Source organism: Perissodus microlepis, chromosome 8 (genome assembly GCF_051167445.1).
Source record: "Perissodus microlepis isolate ML-2025 ecotype Zambia chromosome 8, ASM5116744v1, whole genome shotgun sequence".
Classification (NCBI taxonomy): Eukaryota; Metazoa; Chordata; class Actinopteri; order Cichliformes; family Cichlidae; genus Perissodus; species Perissodus microlepis.
Genome location: NC_140468.1, coordinates 9377754 through 9405318, shown reverse-complemented (window position 1 = coordinate 9405318; position 27565 = coordinate 9377754). Strand labels below are relative to the sequence as shown.

The 27565-nt window shown below is 42.3% G+C and overlaps 2 protein-coding genes and 1 non-coding gene across 8 annotated transcripts; all 3 read right to left on the bottom strand.

Moving 5' to 3' along the window:
- Positions 1-905: 905 nt before the first annotated feature.
- Positions 906-13039, bottom strand: polr3e (polymerase (RNA) III (DNA directed) polypeptide E). The gene is made up of 21 exons (XM_084937370.1): positions 12866-13039; positions 12021-12125; positions 9542-9592; positions 9306-9383; positions 8946-9061; positions 8783-8865; positions 8490-8597; positions 7868-7917; positions 7432-7551; positions 7226-7311; positions 7024-7068; positions 6834-6925; positions 6506-6626; positions 6295-6376; positions 6148-6207; positions 5670-5827; positions 5512-5573; positions 4958-5418; positions 3416-3493; positions 2268-2390; positions 906-2188 (listed from the first exon to the last, which is right to left on the bottom strand). The coding sequence occupies exons 2-21, from the start codon at positions 12057-12059 to the stop codon at positions 2132-2134; spliced, it is 2070 nt and encodes a 689-aa protein (XP_084793496.1). The 5' UTR covers positions 12060-12125; positions 12866-13039; the 3' UTR covers positions 906-2131.
- A 139-nt stretch (positions 13040-13178) lies between these two features.
- On the bottom strand, positions 13179-13260 carry trnal-aag (transfer RNA leucine (anticodon AAG)). The gene has a single exon. It is a non-coding gene; the product is annotated as a tRNA-Leu (tRNA).
- Positions 13261-14231: 971 nt separating this feature from the next.
- On the bottom strand, positions 14232-27297 carry eef2k (eukaryotic elongation factor 2 kinase). Of its 6 annotated transcripts, none has more exons than XM_084937365.1 (20): positions 26867-27297; positions 26027-26315; positions 25534-25599; positions 24629-24729; positions 21156-21216; positions 21035-21072; positions 20139-20310; positions 19430-19579; positions 19206-19338; positions 18991-19118; positions 18306-18510; positions 17470-17528; positions 17156-17233; positions 16873-16929; positions 16604-16669; positions 15982-16113; positions 15580-15768; positions 15367-15491; positions 15026-15204; positions 14232-14815 (listed from the first exon to the last, which is right to left on the bottom strand). In XM_084937365.1, the coding sequence occupies exons 2-20, from the start codon at positions 26273-26275 to the stop codon at positions 14706-14708; spliced, it is 2298 nt and encodes a 765-aa protein (XP_084793491.1). In that variant the 5' UTR covers positions 26276-26315; positions 26867-27297; the 3' UTR covers positions 14232-14705. The 6 variants fall into 6 exon arrangements, with proteins under 6 accessions (XP_084793491.1, XP_084793490.1, XP_084793493.1 ...); XM_084937364.1 differs by having other exon boundaries at positions 26027-26286; positions 26867-27295; XM_084937367.1 differs by lacking the exon at positions 25534-25599 and having other exon boundaries at positions 26027-26286; positions 26867-27294.
- Between the last annotated feature and the right edge of the window lie 268 nt (positions 27298-27565).

Genomic DNA, 27565 nt, shown 5'->3' with positions numbered 1-27565 from the left:
GGACTATCCTCCGCCCAGGGGGGTCTGAAAACTCGCTAAACATAGCGACAAAGTCGCTAAGTTGCCAACACTGCCTGCTTCAAGGCTTGTACACGGGGAACAGTGAGACACACTCGAGGCGCATTCAAAAGGTCACGTGATTAACCGTGAACATGGCTTCCATCCCTTGGAAAAACGTTATGGTGCCGGTAAACCTATGTAAAACATCGGAAGAGTCATTATTGCTGCTCAACACTTTGGCTCCTCACAAATTTGGTTTCTTCTGATTCTGGCCAGGGTCTTATTACTAGCCCAAGTAGTTATTGTGCCGTAATTCACTTTTAGATCTTTATAGTTGGTTACATATGCGTCATATTAAATAGGATCGCTTCCCTTTCCTGTGAATTTCCTGTGTGTTATGTGGAGATCATTCCCAAGAGCCCTTTCAACGTGGGCGTGGCACCCACACTGGACCTCAGCAAGGTCAAAGTGACAGGTGTGGGAGACAGTATGTACCTCAGTGATTGTTTTTGTAAACTATAAAAACACTATTTTAGTATCCTGCTGGTCATAATAAAGAAAAAAAAAACATGAGCTTCTGCATATTTTGGAAGAGTTTTGAGGGATGATAAATGGAGCTAGAAATGACCAAAAACTGCCTCCTTTAAAGACTTACTGTTGTAAAAAAAAAAAAAAAAAAGTGAAAAATCAAATGCAAAGCCATCAACTGCATTAACGTGTTCCCACCAGGTCTCTAACTTGTGTTAAAAGAGCACCTTCAGCAATAAATGTAAATTTTCTGTATTTTCAAATAAATGAACCATACATATTAAAGATTTGGATTTGGTACCTGGAAGAAATCCATATACAGCAATGCCTGTTCCACATTTCACAAAAAACTACAGTAATAATGACAAAAGGCATCAAACATTTAAAGTGTTTATTGAGCAAAATAACAAACCAATAAAAAAAAAATATTACTTGGAATATTTGATGGAGGAAATCAGATTTGGCCTGAATTTCAGCTCATATGTCCACAAATGCAATGTGTTGGAAATCAAAGCGTTACCTCATATGAAGGGTTGCAGTTTGTCCTGAATGCCTTGTGAGGCAGAGGCACTTTAGACGGAGGCTCAAGATAGCAGCACGTGGCGATAACATGGGCGTATCAGCCGCATCGCCACTTAGGAAGGTCCAGTGTTTGTGTGCTGGACTGGTGTTTGCACAGAGACAGATCTACATTTTATTCCAAATCACATCTTTATTGGTTCTCATCAAGAAATCGGTCACTCAAAGTTCCTCTCAAAGAAAGGAAAATCTGAAACTCTACATTTAGCCAACAAAAACCTCGACATTCATTAAAAAGTTTAGAAATCAGTACGTGTGACTGAATAACATAAATGTAGGAAACCATATTTGATGAAGCAGCTTTCAGGTCCACGATTGCCAAAGTCATCAGAGATTTCAGTTCATTAATACTTTAGCTTGGTTTGTTTTTTTTCTTACAGTATTCGGCCATATTTTATCTAAGCATTGAACCCTTTAAACCCACCTTCCTCTTTTATGCAATAAATAAAAATATCATACTCAGCTGATACTCCTTAACGTCAGATTGGGAGAATTTTGGTGCCTAAAAGGCCTTAAACAACATTTGCCTTGTTGGTGAAGCAATAAAGTAAAATGTGTTTTTTCTCCGAGGAAATTTACAAGGAGGGGTGCAGTGAAAGCACTCTGAGGCACAGCTGCTTTCAACTGTAAACAGCAAACTGATGTGGAAAAGGTTTAGCTAAAGAATAATCAGATTTCAGGTCACAAATGCAATAAAACAAACAAAAAAACTACCAATAAACCGCAAATATTCATCTTTCTAGTTCTTCATTTTTTCCCTCCCTCTCAGGCTTTCGAGCTGTCAGAGTACGTGGGGAGCTTCAGGCCTCCCACTGAGTCGGGGCGCTCACACGAAGATCAGAAATGCTTCAGCTGAAATGAGAAAAGCTTCTTGTTCTGAGCACAGCTTTGTCCTCCAGTCGCCCACTCTCAGAGCGGGGCGAGCTGCTGTGATTGGCTCTCATCTTTCCACTGCCCTCCTGCGGGACACCTGAGAGTGGATATGATTGGCTGGGGGTGACTGCATGGGGGGAGGCTCCCGGGGTCAGGACTGTATTGTTCCCTTTAGGTACCACATCCCTGCGTGGCTGCTGCAGCACTCCTGAAAACCAGACAACAGGTTAGATCAGTGGACAACATCTGGTTGAAAGGCAGACGTTGAGACTCAGAACTGGGCTCACATTAAGCAGCCGGTCGATGTCGGCTTTAGACACGTCTCCAAGCTCCTGAGCCAGTCTGGCCTGGATTATGTTCCTCCTGACCCGGTAGTTCTTGGTGAACACATCATAGAGCAGCCGGCGGTGCTGCAGGGAGAACAAAACCACACAGAAGTATGAATTCAACTCTGCAGACTGCAGCTGAAACACCTGAAGTGAGCAGACTACCAACATATAACAAGGTGGTAAATACATCAGAGGGTTGCTTGGGCCCACTGGTGGTATAAAAGACGTACAGAGCTTCTGGGTCTAAAGTATGAAACTGCACGGAAGTGCCTTAAACCTTCATTCCTTCTAATGGGCACTGACTTCCAGTCCTATACAAGTTTCAAGGAAAACGCCCCTCTGCCCCATTTTTAGTTTAATGGGCTCAGTCACTCATCTGAGGTCATCTTGCATAAAAGAAAAATATGGTTCACTTTGGGAAATTTTGGTCATACTATGTCTCAGAGAGGAGGCTTATCCTTGGGATTAGCTAATCACTTGTGACTGACAAGACGTGAGCCAAGATGGGGATGGCAGAAAATAAACAAACAAGATACGGTGGCCAAAATGCTAAAACTGATCCCCCAAAACAGGATTTTACAAACCAATGGGTGACACAGTGGCTTCACCCATCTTTTATATACAGTTTGTAGTTAAATCTTAATATCACTAAATCAGCACATTAGGAAATATGGATAAATTGCAAGACTGGGTCAGTAGCAGCTTGTTTTTGTAACTCCTGGCAAAAGAAATGCTTTCACATGTAACAACACATAAAAGCACAACTTGTTTGATGTAATGGGCTAAATTCGGTGGCTTGTTTTATTTCCCCTTGTTTCCAAATGCTGTGCTGAGCTAACTAAGTAGTGGCTGTATTATATTTATTGGTCCCTTTTTAATTCTGCACTAGCGTTTTAAATAAATTAGCAATGCCACACACTGATTGACCAAAGCAAGTCTATGTCAGAAATCGAAGAAAACACTTCACAGAACTGCATCTTACTTTAGTGTTGCAGTCAGACGCAATCGTGGCCCACACTGAAACATCACTGATTCATTAAAAAAATAATAATAATAAATTATTTTTTAAATTCTTGTGACGTTCAGTGATTGCTGTGAGTGTTTACCTTGTCGAAGTCCTCTCCGGTCTCCCACAAGCCAAACACCTTTTGTTCATCTGGGGCTGCTTTGGTCTGAGCAGGAAACTGAAGTTAGAGGGAAACAGAAATGTTAGGCAGGAGGATTTGATCCTTAAACCTGCTCTTAGCTCAACTGCCTGCTCAGACTGAGTCTTCTGAGATTATCTGGACTGTGTGGAGTGCTACACTCTGTAGCTGAAAAATGAAACAACAGTTCCTCTAATGATCATCTGAGTCTGGCTTCACAAACTAGCAAAACACAAATACAGAAGCTTCAAAGTGCAAACTGCAGAGACCAGCGGGTGGCTGTGTCCATCTTTGTGTACAGTCTATGTTTTAGCCATGCATCTAGATCTGAGTATCATGTTATGAAACAGTGTTGTTTTTCTCATCATTTTGGTTTGAACTTTGAAAATTCTCACATCACTCTTTGACATATTTAAACAAACTAATTTGAATATGTAGCCAAAGGGGCAACACTTCTGTTATGAGAAGTTTCCTGGTTTCTTTGCAGAGTACTAACGAATCATGTTGGATCAGGCTTTGGTTGTATGCAAGTGAGCACTTTGTGTGGAGGGCAAAGGAAGAGCTGCAATTGCCGAATAGCATCATAAAACCATCTGCTACTAACTGCTCTAACTACTCTTTTTCTCTTATTCTTATCTGCATTTTTAAACAAAGTCTTGGCCCAGATTACTCATAAACTACTCTTGCTGCTCATAAACCCCTGAAAATGTTGTCATCACCCTCAGAGTCTAAGTCTAGATTCTCTGTGGGTCAATAATAGGTGAGACGAGTTCAACTGTAGCTAGACACTGGTTTACAGATTGTTGCAGCTTTAAACAAAGCCTCAAGTTAATAGCCAAATGTCCCATTAAAAAACATTTTAGCAGCATGGTTCAGTCACATGTTGTTTGCTGAGTTTATATAAACTCTTCTCTCTGCGGTGCTGATGTTCCTCACAGATTGATCATATGCTGAAAGACTAAATTCAGTGGTCGGGCTCAAGTCAGGCCCGAGGCCCTTTGCAGCACGTTCTCCTACTCGCTCGCTCCGCTGTCCTGTCTCCTCTTCACTGCACTAACTACTAAAGACCCAAACACCTAAAAATAATAATAAAGAAAAAAACCTCTTTATAGTAGCTCAAAAACAAAAAAGAGGGAGGTGCCATCTAGTGGCACTATTCTGCAATTGCACTTTGCAAGATAACTGCCTCTCTTATATATCATGTGGCCTGAGAATGCCTTGGGATCCTCTAGGAGGAGCTGCGAAGCACTGATGGGGAGAAGGATGTGTGGGATATCCTGCTTAGTCTTCCTCCAGCACAACCAAACTGTGTTTAAGAGGAAGATGATGGATGGTTAGAAGTTATTTCGTAGATGTTTAGATAAGATGTCCACTAAACCAGACTCCAGATGTTCGGATTAGTCATTTCTACTCTTGCACAGCAACAGCCAAAACATTTCAAAACATTTCTGTGATAATTTTGTGCATTTCATTCCAATAAACGACATACAAAAAAAGACTCACAGGCACCATTATCTGTTTGCACTGTTGGCTGAGCAGTATGGCGTCCTGTAGCATGTGATCTGAGATGGAGTGGAAGACGCTCCGGCCGACCGGTATGGACGCCACGTGGAGGTTAAACAGCCTCTTCAGCTCATTCAACGTGATCACAAAATGCTTCCGGAAAGTCTTTATCACAAAGTCCTGCAGCTCCGGGGACGCCGTGTTGGCGGGACTCCCTCCGTTGGTGTGATCAAAGTCGGGGGAGGTGGCACTGGGGTAACCATTGAGAGAACCGTTGGGGATTGAGGAGGAGCAGGATGTGTCCATTGGCTCGTCTTCACTGTTGCTGACGGGCTCCTGTTTGATGTGGATGCTGCTTCCTGCGCGTCTGTCCTCCAGGTCCTTCTGCAGAGTCGACTGGTTTTCTTGCGCTCGCTCCTGAGCCATCTTCAGACGCTGTTCCCCGCTGATGTGGACAGGATCTAGAAAACACCGCATAGATCACTTGAATAAGCTCAACAGAGTATACCGATATCATTTGAGGGGTGTTTGACAAAATGTAACTCAGTACAAACCAGGCTGAGCGGACTTCTTTGGCACAAAGTCTTCTTTAGAGAAATTAAACACCTTTTCCAGCCTTCAGGAAAATAAACAAGCCAGATTATTCCACTGCAGCAAAAACATTTAATAGTGCTAAACTGCTGATGTGTTGCCCTTTCAACGTGTCACTTACTTGCTCTGGATGCCAAGCCACAGCATGTTCTGCCTGTGGGCAACATCTGGGTGTTTCTTAATAAAGTCTACATCAGTAGGCAACAGGAACTCCCAGCCCCGGTTTGCCCGAGGAGCCGCCACATGTTCCAGGAACTCTTTCACGTCTTCTGGGGGAAGCTGAAGGAAGAAGGAAGGTGTTAGCTCTCTTTACCTGAATGTACCGAACAACTTCAGCTTCCAGGTCACAAATGCAAAAGAGAGCAATACACTGAGGGACATTAAAGACCCAACAACAGCATCCTTCCACATCCTGATTGTCGAGGATGCAACACAACTTAAAGGACTAATTCAAAGTGCAATGAACCTCTAATTAAAAATAAATAAATAAAAAACGCAGCCTAAGCAATTAACTTTGCACAGCTACTTCTCCTGAGCCATTTCGGTTACTAACAAACAGAAACATTCAATCAAGCATCTCATTTTGGTCTCGTCCTTACTTTGATGATTGATGCAATCTCCTTTCTCATCACAGAGCGCTCCAGAGTGAACCTCCACATCTACGAAATGAAAAGATGACTTAAACTGTGCCTGTCAAGCATTATGCTGCAGCTTCATTAAAGGAGGAACAACTGAGAGAAGCTCACCACAAAGTCTCTGCCACGACAGAGCACCTCAGCAGGAACACCACTGTGAGCACTGAAGGTGTTTTTGGGATACAGAACATCACTGTGGAGGAAAAATTAAAACCCACATCAGTCATTTCCCACTCAATATAAAAACATGGAATTAGACAAGACCTGCTTGACCTGTGGTTCATTTTAACGTTTCAGTTAGATAAAAGATTCCTGGTCTTACCTCTTGACAACCCAGTTCCCCTGAACCAGCAGCGCCACCTGTTGGATGCAGCGCAGCACTGAGGTCGAGTCTGTGCCAGACGCGAGCAGGCCCATCAAATTAGCAAATGGCATTACCTTCACTGGAGAGGAGAGACAGCGAAATGAATGGTATGATGATGATGTTGCTGTTTATGCTTTAGTGCCCCCACGTGGTACAAAGAAAAACTGCACAGGAAATGTTGACTGCCATGGATGTTTGCATGTGTGTTAAAAAATAATAATAACAATACATTGTAAAAAAATAAATAATATAAAACCAAAAGCTGTTCTTTATCATGTTATCCTACCATTCTTCATCAGAGTCTTGACTTGCTCTCCGAGTGGCAGAGTGCGGAGCTGGGCCATAGAGAGCACATTACTGGGACCCACAGGCTTCACCCTGACACACAGAGAGGAAAGCAAGTTAATGATACGATTCACAGACTGTCACTGAGTTGACATGCAGATGTACGTGCCAGAAGAGAGGGGCACACTTACACTTTCTCCTCTGCAAGAGGCGGCATCAGCATCGCCAGATACTCCCTGAGAAAATGAGAGAGGAGTGAGAGAGGAGAACAGCAGCAGAACTAAAACTGCATCAACATACAGCTCATCAGTGCCTAAGAAATAAACTACACATGCAATTTAATTCAGATAATAAAAAAGCACAAGTATCAAGAAGTTATTTATTTGTACTCACTTTGGAGTTTTGACCAGTTCAGAGTTCTCCGAGGCATCCACTGACTGACAGAACAGGTACTGCCTTTCATGCTCCGAGCGCCCGTCCTGAATTCGATGTTGCAAACACAAACTGCTTCATGATGATGCATAACCAGCACAAATCTCATAACGTCAGTGCTCATGAAAGGAGACAAATTCATCCTTAATGGTGAGTACTCCCTCTACCTTGACTCCATGATAGGTCAGATGAACCCAGGGCTCCTCCGCCTGCTTCTTCTGAAGGAACTCGTATGACTGGATCCTCCTCTGTCGGGCCTGCTCCGACTCGGGACGAGCAAACCTCACCTGGAGCACGAGCAGGAGAACTTAAATCAGTGTAATTATGATAATGGATTGCATTTATATAGCGCTTTTCACTATTCATTCACTCTCACATTCACACACTGGTGGAGGCAAGCTACAGTTGTAGCCAGACTGGGCAGACTGACAGAAGCAAGGCTGCCTACACCAGTAGGCGGTAGGGTAAAGTGTCTTTACCCTGGTCTTTACCGACCGACCAGGACAGACAGCCTGGCAACCTTCCGGTTCCAGATACGCTTCCCAACCCCCTGAGCCACGGTCGCCTGAGCTTGACCGTAAGTGTTTGTGTTTAAGCATTTACCGTAATAGCCTTGGCTTCCTCCTCAGCTTCATCCTGGGAGGAGTCTCCACCTGTACACACAAGACACTGGTCAAATAACTGTAATCACACCTGCTCCTACCATGATGTTTGAAGAAACATCTAAAAATAAACATATAACATACTTTAAAGCAGGGATGGGGAATTAATTTCTCCAAGGGGCAAATATTAAAAAACTGGGACTGTTGTGGAGGTCCACACCAATAAACCCTCCACAACAGTCCCAGTTTCTTATAACTGCCCCTTGGAAAAATGTAAAGAAGAGCTACAAACTCATTTTAGAACAATCTTAACTTCAGTAAGGATGACATTTGGCAACCTCCCTTGTACCCTAATAGAAAAGTTTAAAACCTCAGTGAAGAGTTTCTGGGGTTTTCCCCAAGGTTAGCTGCATAGGCAGAAACTATCCTCACTAACATCTGATGCACACACACAGTCATTTTGTTCTGTAAGCAGGCATGGAATACGACAAAAATCACTCAGTTCAGGAAAGATCAAGGTTTTCTAGGAGTAAACAATTAAGGTTTTCAAACAAAAGATAAACTGTGTATACAAAATAATCCTTCTCAGAATTTAATCTGGAAAACAAGAAAAGCAGGCACACCTTCATTGGCCGCCTCCCTCTCTCTGGTTTTGTTGTCGGCCTTATCCAGGTAAGAGAAGCTGGGCCTCATCTGAAGAATTCCAGTCAGAGGTGTGACGTGAAGCTCACCTGTTAACGCCATCAATAAAACAACCAGATCATAAATCCTACTCTGATTGGAGTGGACTCATCATAATATGTGTGGTTCAATGGCTGATTGTTTTTATCTTTTGGTGCGAGGTCACAAAGCCAAAACACAAACATGGTGCCGCAATGTACTACACGGGCTGCTGAACCCGTTAATCAGGTCAGACCTTTGCGAAACACAGCAGCTGCGTATCTGGAGGTGTTGGTGGTGGCCTGGATGGATGAGAAGGTCTGCTTGTCCATCATTTTACTAGAAAGGGGAAAAAACTGAACAGTCAGACCAGAAGCAGGACCTGAATCAAAGAAGAATGTATAAATCAAAGAACATACGCAGAGTAGGTGTTGGTTTCGTCATAACCCGTGCCGTCCACATTTAGGGCGATTTGCTCTCCTTTACTGCGACAGTAGTTTGGACTCACTGTGTCCATGGATATTTCCAGCTCCACCTGTATAAGGAGCCGTACATAAATGATAAACAACTACAAACACCCGATTTAACGACTTTCAACATTTCTGAAAACTTGTAATACAAAAAATCTTATCTTATAATTTAACCTGATGTAACCAATTAACTTGAGAAATTGGTGATATCCAATACTTTAACATTTCCTCCTATTCACACATCTCCCCTGAAACTGAAACACATTTTCAACAAAACACAAAATACATCAACATCAGGTTTCTGGTTACCCTTTGCTGCTTGGGTTTGATCTTAGCCGCCAAGTGGGTGACATCATCATAGGTCATGGTGGCTGGTCGCACAGGGTACTGCATCAGGGGAAAGCGGTGAACTCAATTAGTGACTCTTTGAACATTAAACATTAATCACACCCCAGACGGTCCAGATAAGTTAGAGAAACTGCTCACGTGTGGGCTCGTGAGGTTGTGCTCATCAGTGCACGGGTACTACAAAGGGAAAAGCTCACCTGGAAAAGATACAGCTTATCTGCGAGGCTTTTGGCGAGGTACACGTCGATCTAGAAAAAACACAAACATAGATCAAAGTCAAACAGGCTGACGTCAGGAGCCAACAGCCAAACCAGACTTTCCTCCAAAGTTCCCGAACTCAGGGTCATAGCAGGGTGAGAGGTTGGGTACACCCTGGACAGGTCGCCAGTCTGTCGCAGGGCTAACACAGAGAGACAGACAAGTAGGGCTGCAGCATTTGAATATTTAAGTAATTCAGTTTGCATTGATCCAAAGTGTTTGTGCTGACTTTATAATGATGTAGATGTTAATAATTTATGTTAACTATAATTCAGTGTCCAACCAAAGTTTTCCTGACCATTGTATGTTATAAAAAAAGCTTTTATTTTTATATCTTAAATACTCATAAAATTTAATTAATGCAATCTTTTTCAAGGCTCGCAAAATTTCAAAATCTCTGGTAGCCCTTAGGGCAGGCACTCTTCAGTTTTTGGTAGCCCAAAATAAATTTAAGTAGCCCGAATTAAAAAAGAGCAATTTTTTATGTTTTGTTTCCCGTTTTGTTTCCTTTACAATATTATACTTTAATGTATAATATTGTAACGGAAACAAAAATTAATCAAAAAATTATTAAAATACAAATCACAACAACTGTATAAAAATTACAATCACACAATCATCGTCTGTGTCAGATCCTGAATCTGAAATTTCCACTGAAGTCAAGGGTCAGAGGTAAGTGGAACCAAGATCTAGGCCATTTGCTTTTTGAAGTTTGCAAAGACTGCTAAATTTTGCAAATGGTAGTTCACTCTTTGCAACATAGTACGCTGTTCTAAACAGATTTTTCAGGACTTCTTCTTGTGCTTGGTTTATTTTTAGTGTGTTTTTTGCAATTGGTGTTTGTTCTGGGAAAGATATTGCAGACTGGGCAATAATGCATTTCTTGCATTTCTCATGGGTTCTGATGGGAAATTCTTTCACAGAAATTCTTTTGTCCATGAAACCAAAAAAGCTGCGCTTTCTTTTTGCTTCATAGTCTGATTTGTCATAACTTTTCCGTTTTGTGGTAGGCTTTTCTTTGGCTGCCCCTTCTTCACCCTGACCTGTCTTATTTGGCTGAGCAGAACTAAAATACCGGCGTAAATCCTGCTGCTTTTACACACGTACTTACATAACGGTCAGCAATTCTCTGCGCGATCAACCTCTCACATGTTTAAGCTTGCTGTGGGAGATTTCACTTGTCACGTTTGAATAGTAAGCTAATGAGTGATAAGACGATGTCAGAGGAATTGGTGCGCAATTAATCGTCACTCACCAATCAGTGCTGCCGCTCTCTACACACCGTTCGCGCGATCGCAAAGTAAAGTGAAAGCAAAAAACAAGCACAAATTCAAACGCGATTTTAGTATGTCACATATTGACAGTGGCTCATCGATGTCAATGACATAATTACTCAGCTACATTTTCGAAAGAATGCAAAAGCATTGACATATATTTTTCCGTCCTATGATAGCCCGACGGGCAGGGCTGAGATTTTGGTAGCCCGACTGGAAAAATCGCTAGCCCTGGGATGTCGGGCTAGCGATTTTGCGAGCCCTGTTTTTCTTTGGTTCTAAAAATTTTGTTAGGATAGCCTTTAAATAAATATGGCTTAGTACACCCCATGCCCTCTTTAGATTCACCTCTGTGTGCTGCAGGTATCACTGAAATACAAAGTATTAAAGCTGTCTTCAGACTTAGTTAGCAGTTAATTCGCATAATTTAATGTAACGCCTGTAGCCTCTTTGTGGTGCGTTTATGTAGACAGAGACAGCGTGTCTTTGGGCTGTGGGTCGAGCACTCTGAGAGAACATGCAAAACCCACAGAAAGATACTAAATTCGAACCCATGACCTTCTTGCTGAGAGGCAGGAGTGCCTCACAACTAACCACCGTGCCACCAAGTAAATAATAGATTATTAAAATCAGCCGTGTCTCCACTTAGTTCAAACAAATCTTTTTCCTGCTGAAAAAATCAGCTGCCAGAAGTAGTCAAGCCATGATCACTAATCAGTTAATGAACTGTGTCCCTGTCAAGTTAAAAGGCACTGTAGAACCTTCAGCACCAATTACTAAAGTACATATTTAAAGTCATTAAATATGTATGCTGTACAATCATTCCACCCTGGAAAATGATCACTTCAAAGAAATAATTAAAAGCCAAAAATTGCCACGACAGTCATGCCAATGACGACTATATGTAAAATTCACACAACTACAACTATGAGTATAAACGCTGATATTTGCTGCCAGGTGATTTCATTACCTGTTAATACACCTAACAGAGACTATGCATGGGAAACACCTGGGAACTGTTTACTTTCCGTGAGGCTGTTCACACTGATAAATGCAGAACAGCAATAAAAGGTGCACAGGGCAGAAAAAATGCCCCAGGTCAGTGAGACGTGTAATATCCTTTCACTTAAAGCTGTAAACATACCTCCTCTATAATGGGGTCGTCATCATCACCGCTGGCCATGTTGATGTAATCAGAGCAAGAAGGTGAGATGGGCAAATCTTGGGGGAGAGGGGAAGGGGGTGCAACCTGGAAAAACGAAAAACAAACTGGGTCACAGGAGCTAAATGTCTGGCTGCACACTCCTGTTACTGTTATGGAGTGGCTACACCCAGGCAGGCAACAAAGGCACCAGATGACAGGAACTTAGTGATCCTGCACATCACAGTTACATCACAGTTCAGCCAGGAGGTGTCAGTATTGGTAATAGCCGATACTCTTCAATTAACTCAACAAGTAAACCATAAGATGCTAAAGTAGTCAACTTCCTATGGTGATTGTGCCGCCTGTCATGTGATGCTTTCACGGACACACAGGTAAAATCCACATGATGCAACACAGCAGTAAAAGACTCCTCCTCGTGGAAACATAACCCTATCAAACACTGTGTCAAGCTAATAAAAACAAAAAGTATGACGCCAATTTACTGGCTGCCTATATAGAGTGTTTATGGTTAAGTTAGCTCCATTAGCAGCAAACCCTGCGAGCATTTATCACAGGCCCTACACAACACAGCGGGTGATTTTTTTATTCCTATGTAAAAACAACACCAATATAAAGAAGATAGGATATACGGCACTAAGCTGAAGATGTCTGTTTCCTGTAAACAAACGTACAAGCAACAATATTAGCTACCAAGGCGGTAGCTAGCAAATGTAGCCTAGCGTGAGCTAGCTTAGCATGGCGTGCTTAGTTAAAATAACACAGATTCAATCAGCGGGCCTGATTTTAACTCTTCTTTATGTAAGAATAGCAGATTCATCCCTCACCTGCACACTTCACCGTTCAGCTTTAGCTATCTCATCCGGGTGTAGCTAGCCCAGGAACGTGGTGCGGAGAGCTGCTGCTGAAGTGGAGTTTAACTCAAGACAGCTGTAGTCTACTGCTGCTGTGATACCATGTTGACTCTGCTCCACACAGACACGTGGGGAGGAGCCCGCGCCCATAATGCACAGCGAGTCCGCTTGTGTCATTATTTTAGTACGCTCTTCATTCATAACCAACTACCCCTAGGTATTACTTGTGGACAAATTAAGTTTTCAGATAAAATTGTTTCGTGAATAGAACGGGAAAAACATATTCTGGCAGCGGTGGGATTCGAACCCACGCCCCCGAAGAGACTGGAGCCTTAATCCAGCGCCTTAGACCGCTCGGCCACGCTACCGTTGTGATACTAGACATTGAAACAGAGGCTAATAGCAAATATAAAGCCTCCTGACTATAAAGTTTGGGTTGTACCCGTTTTAAATGGACTTCAGACAAAAATGATGTAATATGAAATCCAAAGACATGCAAAATATACCCTGAAGTCTCCTGGGCAAATAAAAATAGAGTGTTTTTTATTATTACACTTCTATTAAGTTCGTTTATTGAGACTGCAGCAGCAAATACAGGATAAACGTGTCCTCAATAGACAGAGAGGAGTCGTTACAGACTTTAACTTCAAATCACGTCTGCAGCACAGAGTCAGCCTTCCGAATCAGCATCGTCAGCTTCCTAGTGTGAGTGGATCTGCTGTTAAGACAGATAGCTACAACAAAAAAGTGTACGTCGTACGTACGTCATCTGTTTGAAAACCTCATGTTTATTCTGAAAAAATTACTCTTGCCATTGTGGTCAATTAAGATATACTACAGCTTAATCTTTTTCTTAGTTGACCATCAAAATTTTTTTCAAGGGATTTGCTTTGCCCATGTGGGCCACTGCATATTTCTTGTAAGCGGATTTTGGGGGCTTCTTTCTTTGTTGGACCCTCTCACTTCATGATGTAAAACCTGCACTACAGCAGTTTACAGTTCATCACAGGCTTGAAACTTAGCGATTCCAGACTATACTGACCAATCTTCCTCTTATCTGAGGATAATAGTATGGGTCTTCTTCCAGAACTTGGCAAAGTGGTGACATATCTCTGAGCTCCGGGATCAGAGAAAACTGCAAAGAAAAACAAGACTAGTGAGCTGAAGCATTTACCTGTTTTCTTTTGTCCCATAACCAATCTGACTGCAAATTAACTTATTTTAGTTAATGGTGCAAAAAACTAAGGTAAATTGTTTCTGTTATGACACTCACAATACACCCTCATTTTAGGTTACAAGAGTCCTTCCACTATTTAGAAAAATCACAACAGGATCGTGATTGGTAAAAAGAAAGGCAAACTTTTATTTTACAGTTTCATATTCCAAGCACTTTTCTTTATCACACATATTCTCTTAAACATAAACATGTTAACATCTGGGTCAAAATAAGTAAACAATCTTCTTTTTTTGATAGGTCAGACCTTTTCATTCATAGAATCACATTAACTTAACTCTAAAGGTTAATATAGACATGAAATGAAGGAAATGAGGAGTAAAATCTAGGTTTACAACCATACAGAAAGAATTCTGAAGATAAAAGTCTGATGCTGAATGGCTCAACACACACCAAACGCGCACACAAACAAACCACCAACACCAAAAAAAATCTGTCATAAAAACAGTAATGTAAACTGAAGTCATTCAGGTTTTACCCAGAATGTGTAAAAAAAACAAAAAAAGAAAGAAAAACAGCCACACATCAAGTCTCGTGGCCTTTTTGGAGGTTAAAATAAATCTTTTTTATGTTGTGGAGTTACTCCTCCATTTGTGCCCAGGCTTCTTCAGCTTTCATGTAGTACTGGTTAGCCAGTCGACCCTTCATGGCCGCCATGGCGGCTTCTGCAGCTTCAGTAAAAAGGTCACCTGCAGGAGAGAGACAGAATGAGATGTTACAGGCAGTCGCTCCACCAAACAGAAATGAACCCCAACCCCACGACCATCATGTGAGACTAAAGTTTCTCCGTGCCACAGATCAAAATCACAAGCCCTACTGCTTCACTGGGAAAACGGTCAGACAGAAACTGGTGTACGATTTCTTGAAGTTAAAATTCTGCACTCGGCATCGGGTTGAACCTGCTCTCTGTGGGTCTGCGGCGAGGTTGTGGCCTCCCTCCTGGTACATCTCTGCCTCTCTGGCCAGCAGAAGGTGGCGAGGCTCGTCCTGGGTCCCATCGAACTCTCCTCCTTCGTCGTAGTCCATCATGTTCAGTGCACTGTTGTACCAGTGAACCGCCTCGGCCCAGTCCTGCTTTCTGTGAAGGCAAAAGGATAAAATGCTTTGATTCACAAATCACCACCACTTAAAAAAAGAAACTGTAAAAATCCAACCGGCCACAAGAGGGAAGTACTATCAAGGAAAGGCAGGATTCCTACGTTTCACCTGAAACATCTGCTTTGAATGAACCTTCACTCACCTGTCAGCAGACAGACCGACTCCAGTATCAAAGGCTCTGGCCACTATAATCATAGAAGATCTGTCGCCAGCCTCAGCAGCCTGCAGCAGATACTTGAAACCTCTCATCCTGTTTCCTGCATTATCCTGCCAACAACACACACACATCAGAATATAAAGCTGCCCTGTGAAGTTAAGCTCAACAAAAGAAAGGAAAATAGATGGCGCACAGTACCTCAAGCTCCATGTCTGGCAGTATATGATGAGGTAGCTGCAGACAGCACTGTCCCAAAGCTACGATGGCCTCCAGTTCTCCACACATGGCAGCTCTCTCCAGGTGGTACATGGCCGACTCCTGGTCCCATTGTTCGTCCTTCTCGCAGAAACGACCCGCTTCGTGGTACCGCACCATAGCCAGGTGGACCTGGGTGGGAGACAAAGAATATAAGCGCTTGAAGCATGCAGAGCTGCCTCATTGTGTTTGATTTGCGATAGGAGGAATTTGGACTGAACTGAATGCTTAGAATCGAAGAAAGATTTCAAAAATTGTAACAATGTAAGTGTTTTTAGTGTTGATGGGACCAGAGTTAAATAGTGGCACGGAAACATTAAATTAACTAATGTTTCCTCCTCTTACTTTTCCAAGAATCGACTGGCCGATCTTCTTCTGCAGCAGATTGTTGAGTCGTTCCACCTCGGTGGCCACACAGGAAGGTCGGTGGACGTGAGCGCGGGATGAGTGATAGAAGGTCCACTTCTCCTCAGTCAACTGAAAAGAAGCAGGCACCAAAGATCCAAGAAAGAAGAAAAGAAAAAGTTACCATCTGATATTCACTGCATGAAATATATTATGGTTGAAAAGTCACACTGCAGTCTCAGAGGTGTACCCATCCAGGAAAGTCTGCTTTGAGCTCAGAGATGGAGGAGTACATCCCTGTTAATGCAAAAGGAGCGCACATACAGACACACACACAGTTATAGAAGTGAGAATAAGCGGGATGGCAGAGCAGGCGAAGGTAAAGGAGGTAGATGGTGTTTCAGTTCCAAGTATCACTTTTTATCTCCATTTGTATTTTCCGATCGTTTTCGTTCACTAAATAAATAAAGCAGGCGTCAACAGGAAAATAGCGACAGCGAGTTCAATCCACACAAATCGGAACCGTTTGAAAAGCAGAGCCATCATGCTGGAGGCAAAAAAAAGACTGCAAAGCGCTGCACAGGGAAACACCTGGCTCAGGAGCTTCCATGCAAATAATCACCCATTCGTTGTCAGGAGTGTTTGAGTTTAAGCTTGCAGAGACTCTTGGAGGAGCTACCATCTTCCTCTAGTGAGGGGAAACAAAGAGTAGGAGGAGTGGAATTAGAGGAGAGGTAAGGAGGGGCTTTCATGGTTAAACAAGTGATGGGAAAACAAAAGTAAAGATGATGTTAAAAGGGAAATTAAAGTAGGGTTATTTGATTAAAGTGGTGATGATGATGATTAAGAACGAGGTGAGGAAGGGATTTAGGGATATTTATGTTTCTTTACCCGTCTGACACTTTCCTCATCCGACTCTGAATATTGTCTGTTGTAGCGATGATGGATCTATGTGACAATATGACACGGACTGTAAAACCAGCTGTCACGAAATCTAACAAGTGTTGAATAAGTGCATCGACGGGGCATGATGAAGCTCATTTCAGGTAATATGCAAGAGGACGTTCACAAACTGGATCCAAAAACGGGATTTGGATCACAGGAAAAATACATTTAATGATTAACTAAAAGCTTCCTCTGTCCATTTCTGTTGAGCAGTGACAAAAATCTTTACCCCGTCTATGTGGTCATTTGGATCTCCTTCACTCCTCCTCTCGCTCGGGTAGCCGCTGTCCCCGCCGTTTTCTGATTCCTAAAGACAAAAATTAAGACAAGAAATTCTGATTCCTGGTGGTAAATTTGTGTTAACAAGTCAGCTACACAGATATAGTTTTAAATAATGTTTTAAATAATGTAAGTAATGCTGTTAATCAATGTGAAGCTTGGGGTTGGGGGTGTGATGATGCAGCGCTCTGTTTTTTTTAAAAATGTGTTCTCTTTAATTGCTTGTGCTGTTTAGAGCCACTCTCACCGTCAGTTTTTACTTACCCTGTGTTCGCTTGTGTTGCTCATTCTGTCGTGTTCATACATTCCGGTAAAAGACGAGCCTGTAAAATGGAAATAAAATGCAAAACCACTCACCACTTTAGCTCCTCAGCATGTAAGCTATGTCTGAATACTTGTGTATTTCAAGATATCTCTGCTAGCAAATTTCCAGTAACATACAATGACATAAATGTCTACACTAATCTGTCTACTAACTCGACATGAGTACTGTCAACGCTGAAATCCTCCTCCTGGCTAAAAATGGATTATTGGTTCCTCTTGTTTTGCACATGTGACCATGTCACTGTCAATACTTTGTCCAAGTACTGTTAGTGCACTTTATTTACACGTAGTCGTCTGTGTGAATGCTTTTATTCATTCAAATTAGCGAGAAAATGGGAAAATACCAGATCTGAGAATGAATCACAACATAGACTGTATATGAAAGATGGACATGTTACTGCCTTAACCTGCCATTCTTCATACTAGCCAGCAAGGGGGATTCCTCTGGTTGTAAAAAACTTTCCAGTTATATCGAATTCTCTGCTCACATGATTTGCGATCTCAGTAAACACATTCCTGATGGGTTTAAGGACTCTATCACTACTTTTAAGCTTCATTTAATAAATCAAATAAAACATGTGGTTCTAGTTAGAATCAAATAGAGCGATGAGGCAATTGATTCACACCTCGCTCGTTACATCCCTTTTTAAAATTCCAAGAGCTTCATGACTGGCCTTTGCTAACTACTATGTCCATTTTTATATATACAGTAACATTTTCTTTGTGCAGTATTGCAGTAAATGGGTCTTGCTTGCATTTACTGATTGCTAACTTGCCTATAGAGCCAGCTGCAGTTGGGGGGGAGCAGGGAAAGATAAGAGGGGAGCAGGGGATCGATTCCATGTCGCTCATGCTCTCATCTGCAGACGAGGTCTCAGACAGGCGGGATAGGAGCGGAGGCGCCCGGCTGGCCGACATGGTGCAAACACGAGGAGAACCGCAGTGCTCCTCTGAGCCTCTCAGCACAGTCTGGGCTGACTTCTACAATGAGAAAAAAAAGGAAGAAAGATGAAAATTAAAAGAGGAAGAACTCAGAATTTCTCTTTCTTTTTGTTCTCTGCTCTTTTAAGCCACAGACCAACATCTTCTACCAGGATATAAACTTTCAGCAGACATTCATGCCTAAATATGGAAACTGTGAGCAAAGTGAGATACAGCTGCAAGCAGCAATGAGGAAGCCAAACAGCTCAGCAGGACAAGTGCAAGAGGAAGCTTTTGTGAGTTTGGCTTTCCAAAAGAAAGAAAAGCAAAAAACCCAAACTGGTCCACACAGGAAGTGATTCACTCTCACACCACTTTGCTACTGATGGTTGTTTGTTTCCAGGTAATAAACCAACCAATAAGTATAGGTAATAAATATAACCCCCCCCCCCCCCAAACTATTCCTACTGCTGCTACTTCTACTTTAAAGGCTGCTGATTTCAGTCCCTAATATTTAAAGCATGATTAAAACATAATTACGAGCAGTTTGTTGGTTCCGTCCAGCTGGGACATCTCCGCAGGGGAAAGGTCGAAAGGCGTCAGGCCCATGCTTTTGCAGATCTTGTTACACAGATGCGAGTGGAAGAACAGGGCCATGCCTCGCACACCTGAAACACAGGTGTGATCAGGTTGAAGCTTTTTAAACACTTACTGATCTAAGTTTGTAGCAGCAGTTTGCTGAAAGGTAAGCATACCTAGATTTCCGTCTCCAAAGTCGGTCCCCTTCGCTGTGTGGATCTGAGGGTCGGTGTAGAGATCGCCGACTCCCTGGATGTCCACCACGATCAGCTGGTGGCCCGACCGCTCAAAGCTGAAGTGACTGAAGGCCTGACGGAGAAAAGAGGGAAATTATATTTGACTGTGTCTTCAGCTTGCGTCTTTAGCATGTATTCATACCACTCCACAGGTGACCACTCACCTGTGGAGTGAGGCGGATGTTGTCGTCCCTCACAAAGCCGGAATTGGAGTTGTATTTGATGTACTTGCCCTCGATGTAATGCTCCAGGTGGAAGAGAGGTTTACTGGGTCGGTTTGTCATCTCCACCACACACATCTGCATGATGTCCACCTGAGGATTTAAAACGGAACGAGGATTACGAGGCATCATCTGATTCTGATACTGGGGGGTGAGGGTGATAAGAGATGACAGGAGGCAACTTAAGATAAGACCCGGATCTTTTAAACATATTGGTAAATGTACAAATATATACCTGCAAGTGAAAACTGAAGGCTCCAGAGTTCACTAAATGCTCCGTTACAGACAGTTTTTTCTGGTCTTGGCTCTTGTATGGTGTCACTGAGAGCCGATATCCCTAATATGGTCATCTCTGAAGCCCCACCCACCTGCTGTTCAAGTCTTCTGTTTGTGAGGGGCAGCCAATCATAAGAAAGTTAACGCAAAGTGGGAGCAGCTAAAGGGTCAGTATAAGATAATAAAAGGAAAATAATTTTCATTTAATTGGAAATCACATTTGAGTCTTTTCTCAACCGCTTATCCGAATAGTATATAAATATTTGAAAAAAAAGAAAAAAAAAAAAGAAGCACCAATCAGAGGCCAGGACGTCTTCCCGAACTCTTTCTGTTGACTTCCCCTGATTTTATCGATACCACCTCATTTCTCCCGTACCTGTTTGGGAGGTCGGTGGCGATTGTACTCCTCGCCCCAAAGTTTGGCCTCCATCTGCAGCCTGACGTCCTCAAAGTAAACATTTCTATCCACCGTCTCCATGTAACGCTTGGCCACATAGTTGGACGCCGACTTCCAGTTGCTGCTGTGTGAGAAATTCGACAACTTCTTCCTGCAGGGTAAAGGGATCACAGTAAATCTACATAACTTTAAAGATAAAGAAACTCCCTCGCTGGTTTAAATCTTAATAAAAATACATAAATAAAGCCTTCTTCATAAATAATAGATATCAGATGTGCCCCAAGTGATCTCGGGTCACAGAAGAAAAACTGATTTAAATCCACATGTGTATAAATCCAAGAGGAAAAACATACTTCTTTTTTAGGACCTTTAATGTTTGTGCTGGTGGATGCTGGGAGATTTTTTTTTTTTTTTTTTTTTTTTAAACGGAAAATAACTAAAGTGGGGGGGGGGGGGGGGGGGTTGATGGATGGCTCTCTTACATTCCCAACATAACAGATGATTGACCTTTAACAATTAGAGTGTTAGGCCTTTTCTCTGGGATTCTGCAGTGCCATGCAAAAGCCAGTGCAGCCGTGATGGCGCCGCCCACTGCGATTTTAACCAATTAACATCCAGGGAACCAATACTATGAGAAAGAGTTAAAAATGAGCTCCATGTCCCGCCACAAGAGACTTCACAGAGCCCGTTTAGCGTGTTTCTCAGAAAATAATGAACATGTCAGCTGCTGCTATCCTGATTGAGAAATGTGAGGAATGTGGACCTGCGCTGCTTTCTAATCTAAGAGAGACATATTCCTCTGTTTTGTTTATAAAGAGACCAGAACGTCATGAGGGCAACAGTCGTTAGATAAGAAGCGATGAATATAGACTCACGCTCTGAAGCACTCCCTCATGGCCCCTTTCCCAAAAGGCTGTGAGAAACAAGACAAAGGGACATAAATTAGATGAGCGAGAAAGACACTGTGAGTTCCTAAAGTAAAGTGAGGTGTAGTACCTGTGTACCCATCTTCATGTGGATCTGGTCTTGAACCCATTCCCCTGTAACGGCATTGTACCTGTGAAGATGAACAGCTATATTAATTATCTATTTAATTACATACTATTAAAAATTTAAAAGAGGAGGTGACGTCTATGTATTTTTTTAAACTCAAATACTTTAATCTAACCCAATCAGAATGTCTGCTTTTCAAAGAGGCAACAGGATTTCATGAGTGGGCGACTCCAAAATAGTGTATATAGAATGGGTGTAATTCTGAGAGGTTTTTGAGTAGTTTTGAGAATAGGACAGAATAAAAAACAGTATCCACATTTTTCAGGGATATTTGAGGGAGATATGACCCATTTAAAAAAAAACAACAAAAAAAAAAACAACAACATTAAAGATACTTCATTCTGCAAATTTTTCTTAAACTTTCAGCATCACGATTTTACCACTCGGCATTTTGAAATTTACAGAAGTTTGTCTCCACCACAGAAAAACAAATAAAAACAAAATAAAAATAAGTTGCAGAGTCGAGCTTCCAGACAAATGTGTTCTTTAAGATTTTAGTGGTTAAATAAAGGTTACATTAACTCACTACGCCATCTGCTGGTCTGAACTGGTATAACATGAAAGTACAACCCAGGCCTAGTTCAACTTCTGTTGACATCTCTTCCACACAGCACATCTTTGGGATATAAAGGCATACCATTTGTTTCTTTACATTATTTTGACAGTTGTAGATCATTTTGTAAGGTTTTAAGAGAACAGGCCATAGTAGAAACGTATGTATAGCAATATATATGTATAGCAAATACAGTAATTATCCCCCCCAAAAAAAAGAAGATGTGAGGATTGCATCTTGCATCTTTGTTTTGCAAAACAAAAATCAACTATAAACTTGTGTTTTTTGTTGTTTTACATGCTAATAATATGAGTTAACAACATTTAGGCTTAATGATTTTTAACATTTAAAGCATTAGCAGCTACTAACACGTTGTTCAGCTGACTTAACAACGTGCACAGCACTTCTGTGAAGAAGTGGGTTTGGTGATAATGTAAAACAGGAACACTGACATTTTGCTTCTGTAACCTCTGCTGTAACCCGATGTGCACCTCCCTGTAAATATAACTATTCATCACACTGGCAGACTGGACAGGAAAAAAAAATGGAGGTGGACATTTCTTTTTAATAATTAAATGAACAATGAACTGAGAAAAAACGTGAAAGTAGAATACATTTTAGGTGTAGTCAAATCTATCAGCGTCTGCTCGTCTCCCACTGGTGTAAATTTCATTGAGTAGCTTTAAAGGACTTCAAAAGCAATGAATACTTGCTCATGTATCTGCAGCTGCCCGTGTATGATCCCCGCCTGAGTGTACTTCAGCTCTGCAATCGTGTCTTCTTGCTGTGACACATCTGTGGCTCATGTTTTTTTTTTTAAGTCACAGAGCAGCACCTCTAACCCGGCTGTGCCGGGGAGAAGATGTCCGTGTTTATTTTCTCAGATTGTTTTCCACCTATTACTTTGTTAATCATTCACAGGCCCATCGCCTCACTGACCTGCCTTTTTGAAGCCATTCCCCTCCCTCGATCAATAACCCAGCACACCAAGATAACGGAGATAAAACTATTCATCACAGAAGTTATTTGAGCTTCTTACTTCTGTTCATGTTTGCCCAGTGCAGTCTCTCCATCAGCAGCACATTAATTATCCTTATCAAGGAAGCACATGCAAGCATCAAGTTTCCTTTGCACACAAAAACAACAAGGAGAGAAGAATGTAGCAGGGAGGGAATGACTTTTCATTAAAGGTCATTTTGACCTCTCTTATTCATTTTGTTAAGGACTGACGTTATTTTGGAGGGAAGGGAGTTGACTATAGTGATATAAATGTGGGTGTGAACACTATCAGACAGGATCAGACTGTCTGTTCGGCCCGTCTGGGCGTGTGTCCCGAGTTAATGTATGCTGGATGTACTAAAAGTGCAGCTGCACGTCCTAAAACTCTAAACTCTATTTTTCCGCCCACGGAAAAACGAGCCCTGTTCCCTTTCCAACATCTAATCTCTGCTTTAGGAACGCAACGTACTATGACTTTCATCCCACTGAGTTCCTCCTGCAGGGGGGCAAAGAGGAGTGAGGTTACACGAGAGTAAAATTAGCACATGTAATGGGAGCATGAGGGCAAATCCCACCCCTGACGATCCCTCCGCCCCCGCAGTCAAATACAAGCTCTCCGTCTGCTTACGTAACGGGATTTTTCCTCCTGCTTTTTGTCCGCACCCAGTGAACTCATGTGTGCTTCTGCAGTTTGGACTGTGAGAGCTGTTCATGCAGCAGCCAAAGGATTCTGTGGTCATAATATCTGGATGCACATTCAGCATCACACCCAAGTGCATGAGATAATAAAAATAGAAGTGCATGGGGCCAACAGACGCCAGAGATGTTTGTGTACAGTTAATAATAGCAGAGCATCACTGACCGAGATATGAGCAACAGAGATTAAATGAGGTCTGCTGTCGGTTCAAGACGAGTCCAAACAACTCATCAAAATGATTTAAAACTACTTTTTTATACTTTTACAGATATACACAAAGGCCAAGATCACTTTTTCCTCATATCTATAAAAACTGATGCTCTAATGCTTTTCATTTGCATAATAGGCGGTTATTTTCGGTGGAAAAACTAAAAAGAAGAAAACACTGCACACCTCCAGCTCACCACCAAACTTAACGACTAGGAAAAGAACATAAAGCGCTAAAGGGTTGGATATCTTCCTCAGCAGTTACTGCAGACCACAAACTGAGCCAAAGGAGGGCAAATATTACTCACATGACTGTCACATTTTTGCTGTATATGTCGATAAGCAACAGTATGCGAACATTTCAGTCATTTCAACTTCATTTAAAGCTTGTTGCACTGGCTCCTGAGTGGTTAAAACATCAGTTAATGCAGATTTAATTTGAATTTCCTGATTGACAAACAATGTTATGATTAGAGACTGGCTGCATTTTAAATTTATTAGGTTAAGATTTGGCTGTTTTTCCTGGCACAGAACTTCACTATATTACACTTGCATGCACAATCTGTAAAAGCAGATTTATTCACGTATGATTTCTGACCATTTGCTGAACAAAAATGTCTGTTTATCTCTGTAAATGGAATCTAAATCAACAGAGATTACGTTAAAAACATGATTTTGTATCAGTTCTGTTTAATTTTCTTGTATTCAGGCCAAAACCTCTTGGGTGGAGGGCCCAAAATAACCCCATTCAGAAAAATAAGCTGCACACAGCAATATTCTCACACAACAGGGAAAACACTGCTGAAATTGATGATCTTGTTCTGGTACTGTACATGCTGGAACAAGCTCTACTTAACTGAACACTTGTTGAAGCACAGTGTAAACACTCAAAGGGTCAAACAGAAGAGGTCAAATCTGCTGTGAAAGAGTTTCATCTTTGCCACAAAGTCAAAGTCATACCTGTAACGAATGCAGGGTTCAGTCGCTATCTCCTCCAGGTGAAACTGCGCCCAGGGGTCGGGCATCGCTTTCGCCTTTTCGATAGCGTGCAGCCATGTTGCCTGGTAGAAAAACAAGAGAGAGAAATATAAAGATCTTATGAGCTCGGGAGCAGAATAAAAGTCAGTTTCCCACATCAGGATTGCTCGAACACAGAAGAAAGAGGGGAAGCCCTTCCATGCAAAGCTGTTTAATCTGCACAATAAAAGCAGTTCTAAGCCAGTCTGTTCTCTTTACTCAGCAATGCATGCATTGTTTTTTCTGCAATTATAATCAGCTCTCAAATTGAAATCTATAATGTCACGATTTCTGCATTAGAGGGCTCTCCCTCTCGATTTAGGGAGTCAAAACAACCACGTGGCTCACAACAAAGCACACAAACATGAAGCAGACACTGAAAACAAATACCACAGGAGAATGAAGCCATGGTAATGAGTGGATTTCTGGGCTGTAAGGTTGCCGTAAATAAAATGACTTACAGCTACCTTAAAGTGAACATGTGCAGTTTTCAAAAAACTAACTTGAATCAGATGTCACGAGTAAGCTAAATCTGTTAGCAAGTAACCCAAGCCTTGGCCCAACCTATGCTGCTCAGCAGCACGTCCTCCTCGTGCGCCACTGCTCACAGTCCAGCAGATGTCTTTCTATTTAGAGTGAGGAAGGAGCAGCACTTATGTTGAAGAGGAGCAGGCGACACATGTTTATCAATAAAATAAAAAATTAAAAAAAGATCCGGGAGGGATGAAGTGGTTAAAAGTAAAAGCAGGGAGAGGCAAATTGAAGGGCAGAGTGAGGAGCTGGAGGTGTGGATGGTCAGTGGTATAAAAGGGAGAGAAGGAAAAACCGAGATTTAGATCCAAACATACCCGTGCACTCTCAGACAAAACCTTGTACGATCGATGTCCTGCCACTGTATCTGTTTCTTTTTCGTTCTATGCAAAAAACAAACAAACAAGAAAACGGATCCTTTATCATCAACAGGAAATGTATGCAACATCACTTTAGATAACATTAACAGCCCTTTAAAGAGCCGCGCGCACTGAATCGAGCTTTTGTTGCAGCTCCCTGCTGATGTGGAGAGAGAGCCGTGTTTACACACATCATAATCACGAGGTGAAACCGCTCTCTGCTGCTTCCTGTCAGAAAGTACATTTAAATAAAAGGTGGGTTGACCAGCGCTTCACTCGAGCAAACATATAAACACACACGTTGAAATACCAGACGAGCCACACAGAACGTGTGTGCAGGCATGCGCGTATCGTCACACCTTAAAAGGCAAACAGAAACATTGCAGAACTGAGAGGTGGGGATCATGCATCAGCACAACAAACTGTCATATCCCCACGTCTTATATCTCACCCTGTACATGAAGTTGGATTTAGGGAGCGAGTTTGACAGCTGCCGTGCGTAAACCAGGTTTTTAAGGTGGCTGCACACTTCTTTGGCCGAATCGTCCAGGATGGGGCAGATGAAGTGGTCTTCGTCGTCATCCTCGCTGGCGTTGGACTCGCTGAGGGAGGATGCTCTGTGTTTGAGGGCACTCCGCTGGGCAGAGGGTCTCTTGGCGCTGCCATCCTCCTCCATGCTGAACATGAGTTCGTCCTCCATGATTTCTGTTGCTGTTTTGACAACAGAGTGTGAGAATGGACTGGAAGTAGGGAAAAACAGTCACATGCAGAGTGCACAGTCAGGGAACCAGGTGGCAGCCATGTTAGTGTATGTCCAAAACAAGCATGGATCATGGCTGCATAACTCTTACACCAAATGTGAGGACTTCAAAGGGGGTTCAGACCTTCACATTTGAGTTACAACCATAGATTTCATTCAACAACACACATCATGGGAGCTCTAAGTTATCAGTAAGGCCACCAGCAATCAAAAGCATTTCCATTCATTTTATCTGTGTTATCTAGCAAGTCAGTCGGTCCTTCTGTAATCAAAGGTTACTGTGCTTTGAGATTTTTAAAGTAGGAGCACAGGAATGCACACCCAAGAACATGCTTCTGCAGGTTCAATGTGCCCCCCCACGTTGTAAAACATCTAGCAGCAGCCATTCCTGTTGTACAACTATAGCATGCAGCAGTGGAGTTTACTACAAAGAATCCTCTTCTAATTTAATCTATCGCAACCTGCTATTAGATATGTTATAGTAAAAGTATTAAATGACCAGCCAATGTATAATCGGATGTAAAGACACACCTCTAATCCCTCAATCTTGACAGACTGTGACAGCAAATCCAGTCACCTCGGTCTTCTTCCGTCTCTCGGTATTGGTTTGCACTTAAATAGTCAGGGCTCCAGGAGCAGGAGTTCACCCCTCCTCTGAGACCAAAACAAGAGTGGATGCCTCCTAGTTCTCCGCGGTATCCTCAAGGTCCGGGACGTGCCTGGCGCAGGGCTTTTGTTCTTGTTCCGTCCACCACGGCGAAGGTTTCCCTCCGCACGTATCACAGTGTTCTCTGTTGGCCACGCCCCTGCGTCCTGCTGCGTTCAGGACGGTCGGAAATAGAATAATAAATTGGAAATGAGTGTTTAGCGGTAAGGAAGAAAAAGACTTCTGACAGGTCTCAGTTAGATCTGGCAAACAAATAAAAACAGCGTAAGTAGCAGTAGTTAAAATTATTATCGTACAGCCAGGCCGCTAAAAAAGCAAAACTGTGTACTTTCACAGGAGCATTTGACAGTACCACGAGCAGAACAGTTTGTACCATCCTCCAAAGTGCCACTCCAAGCAATGGTTGCCTAGCTAAACAGGCAACGTGGGGCAACACGAAGCTTCCTCGGAAACTTTACGACCGCACTTACGTGCCATTTAATAGCTATAGTGCAGGTGACAAGCCAAACATCCTTGCAAATATTTACTTGGATAACAGGGCTCCAAAATGGCTTTAGCTACCT

What these genes read in the sequence shown, in the direction of transcription:
- polr3e (XM_084937370.1), bottom strand. Translation starts at nt 12,059, where the DNA reads ATGGCCAGCGGTGATGATGACGACCCCATTATAGAGGAG. An exon ending in AGCTGCTGTGTTTCGCAAAG is followed by an intron (nt 8,598 to 8,782) that starts GTCTGACCTGAT and finishes TGGCGTTAACAG; the next exon opens with GTGAGCTTCACGTCACACCT. An exon ending in GCAAACAGATAATGGTGCCT is followed by an intron (nt 3,494 to 4,957) that starts GTGAGTCTTTTT and finishes CTCTAACTTCAG; the next exon opens with TTTCCTGCTCAGACCAAAGC.
- eef2k (XM_084937365.1), bottom strand. Translation starts at nt 26,275, where the DNA reads ATGGAGGACGAACTCATGTTCAGCATGGAGGAGGATGGCAGCGCCAAG. An exon ending in CTTTGGAGACGGAAATCTAG is followed by an intron (nt 19,119 to 19,205) that starts GTATGCTTACCT and finishes CCTGTGTTTCAG; the next exon opens with GTGTGCGAGGCATGGCCCTG. An exon ending in GCCAGTCGATTCTTGGAAAA is followed by an intron (nt 15,769 to 15,981) that starts GTAAGAGGAGGA and finishes TCTCCCACCCAG; the next exon opens with GTCCACCTGGCTATGGTGCG.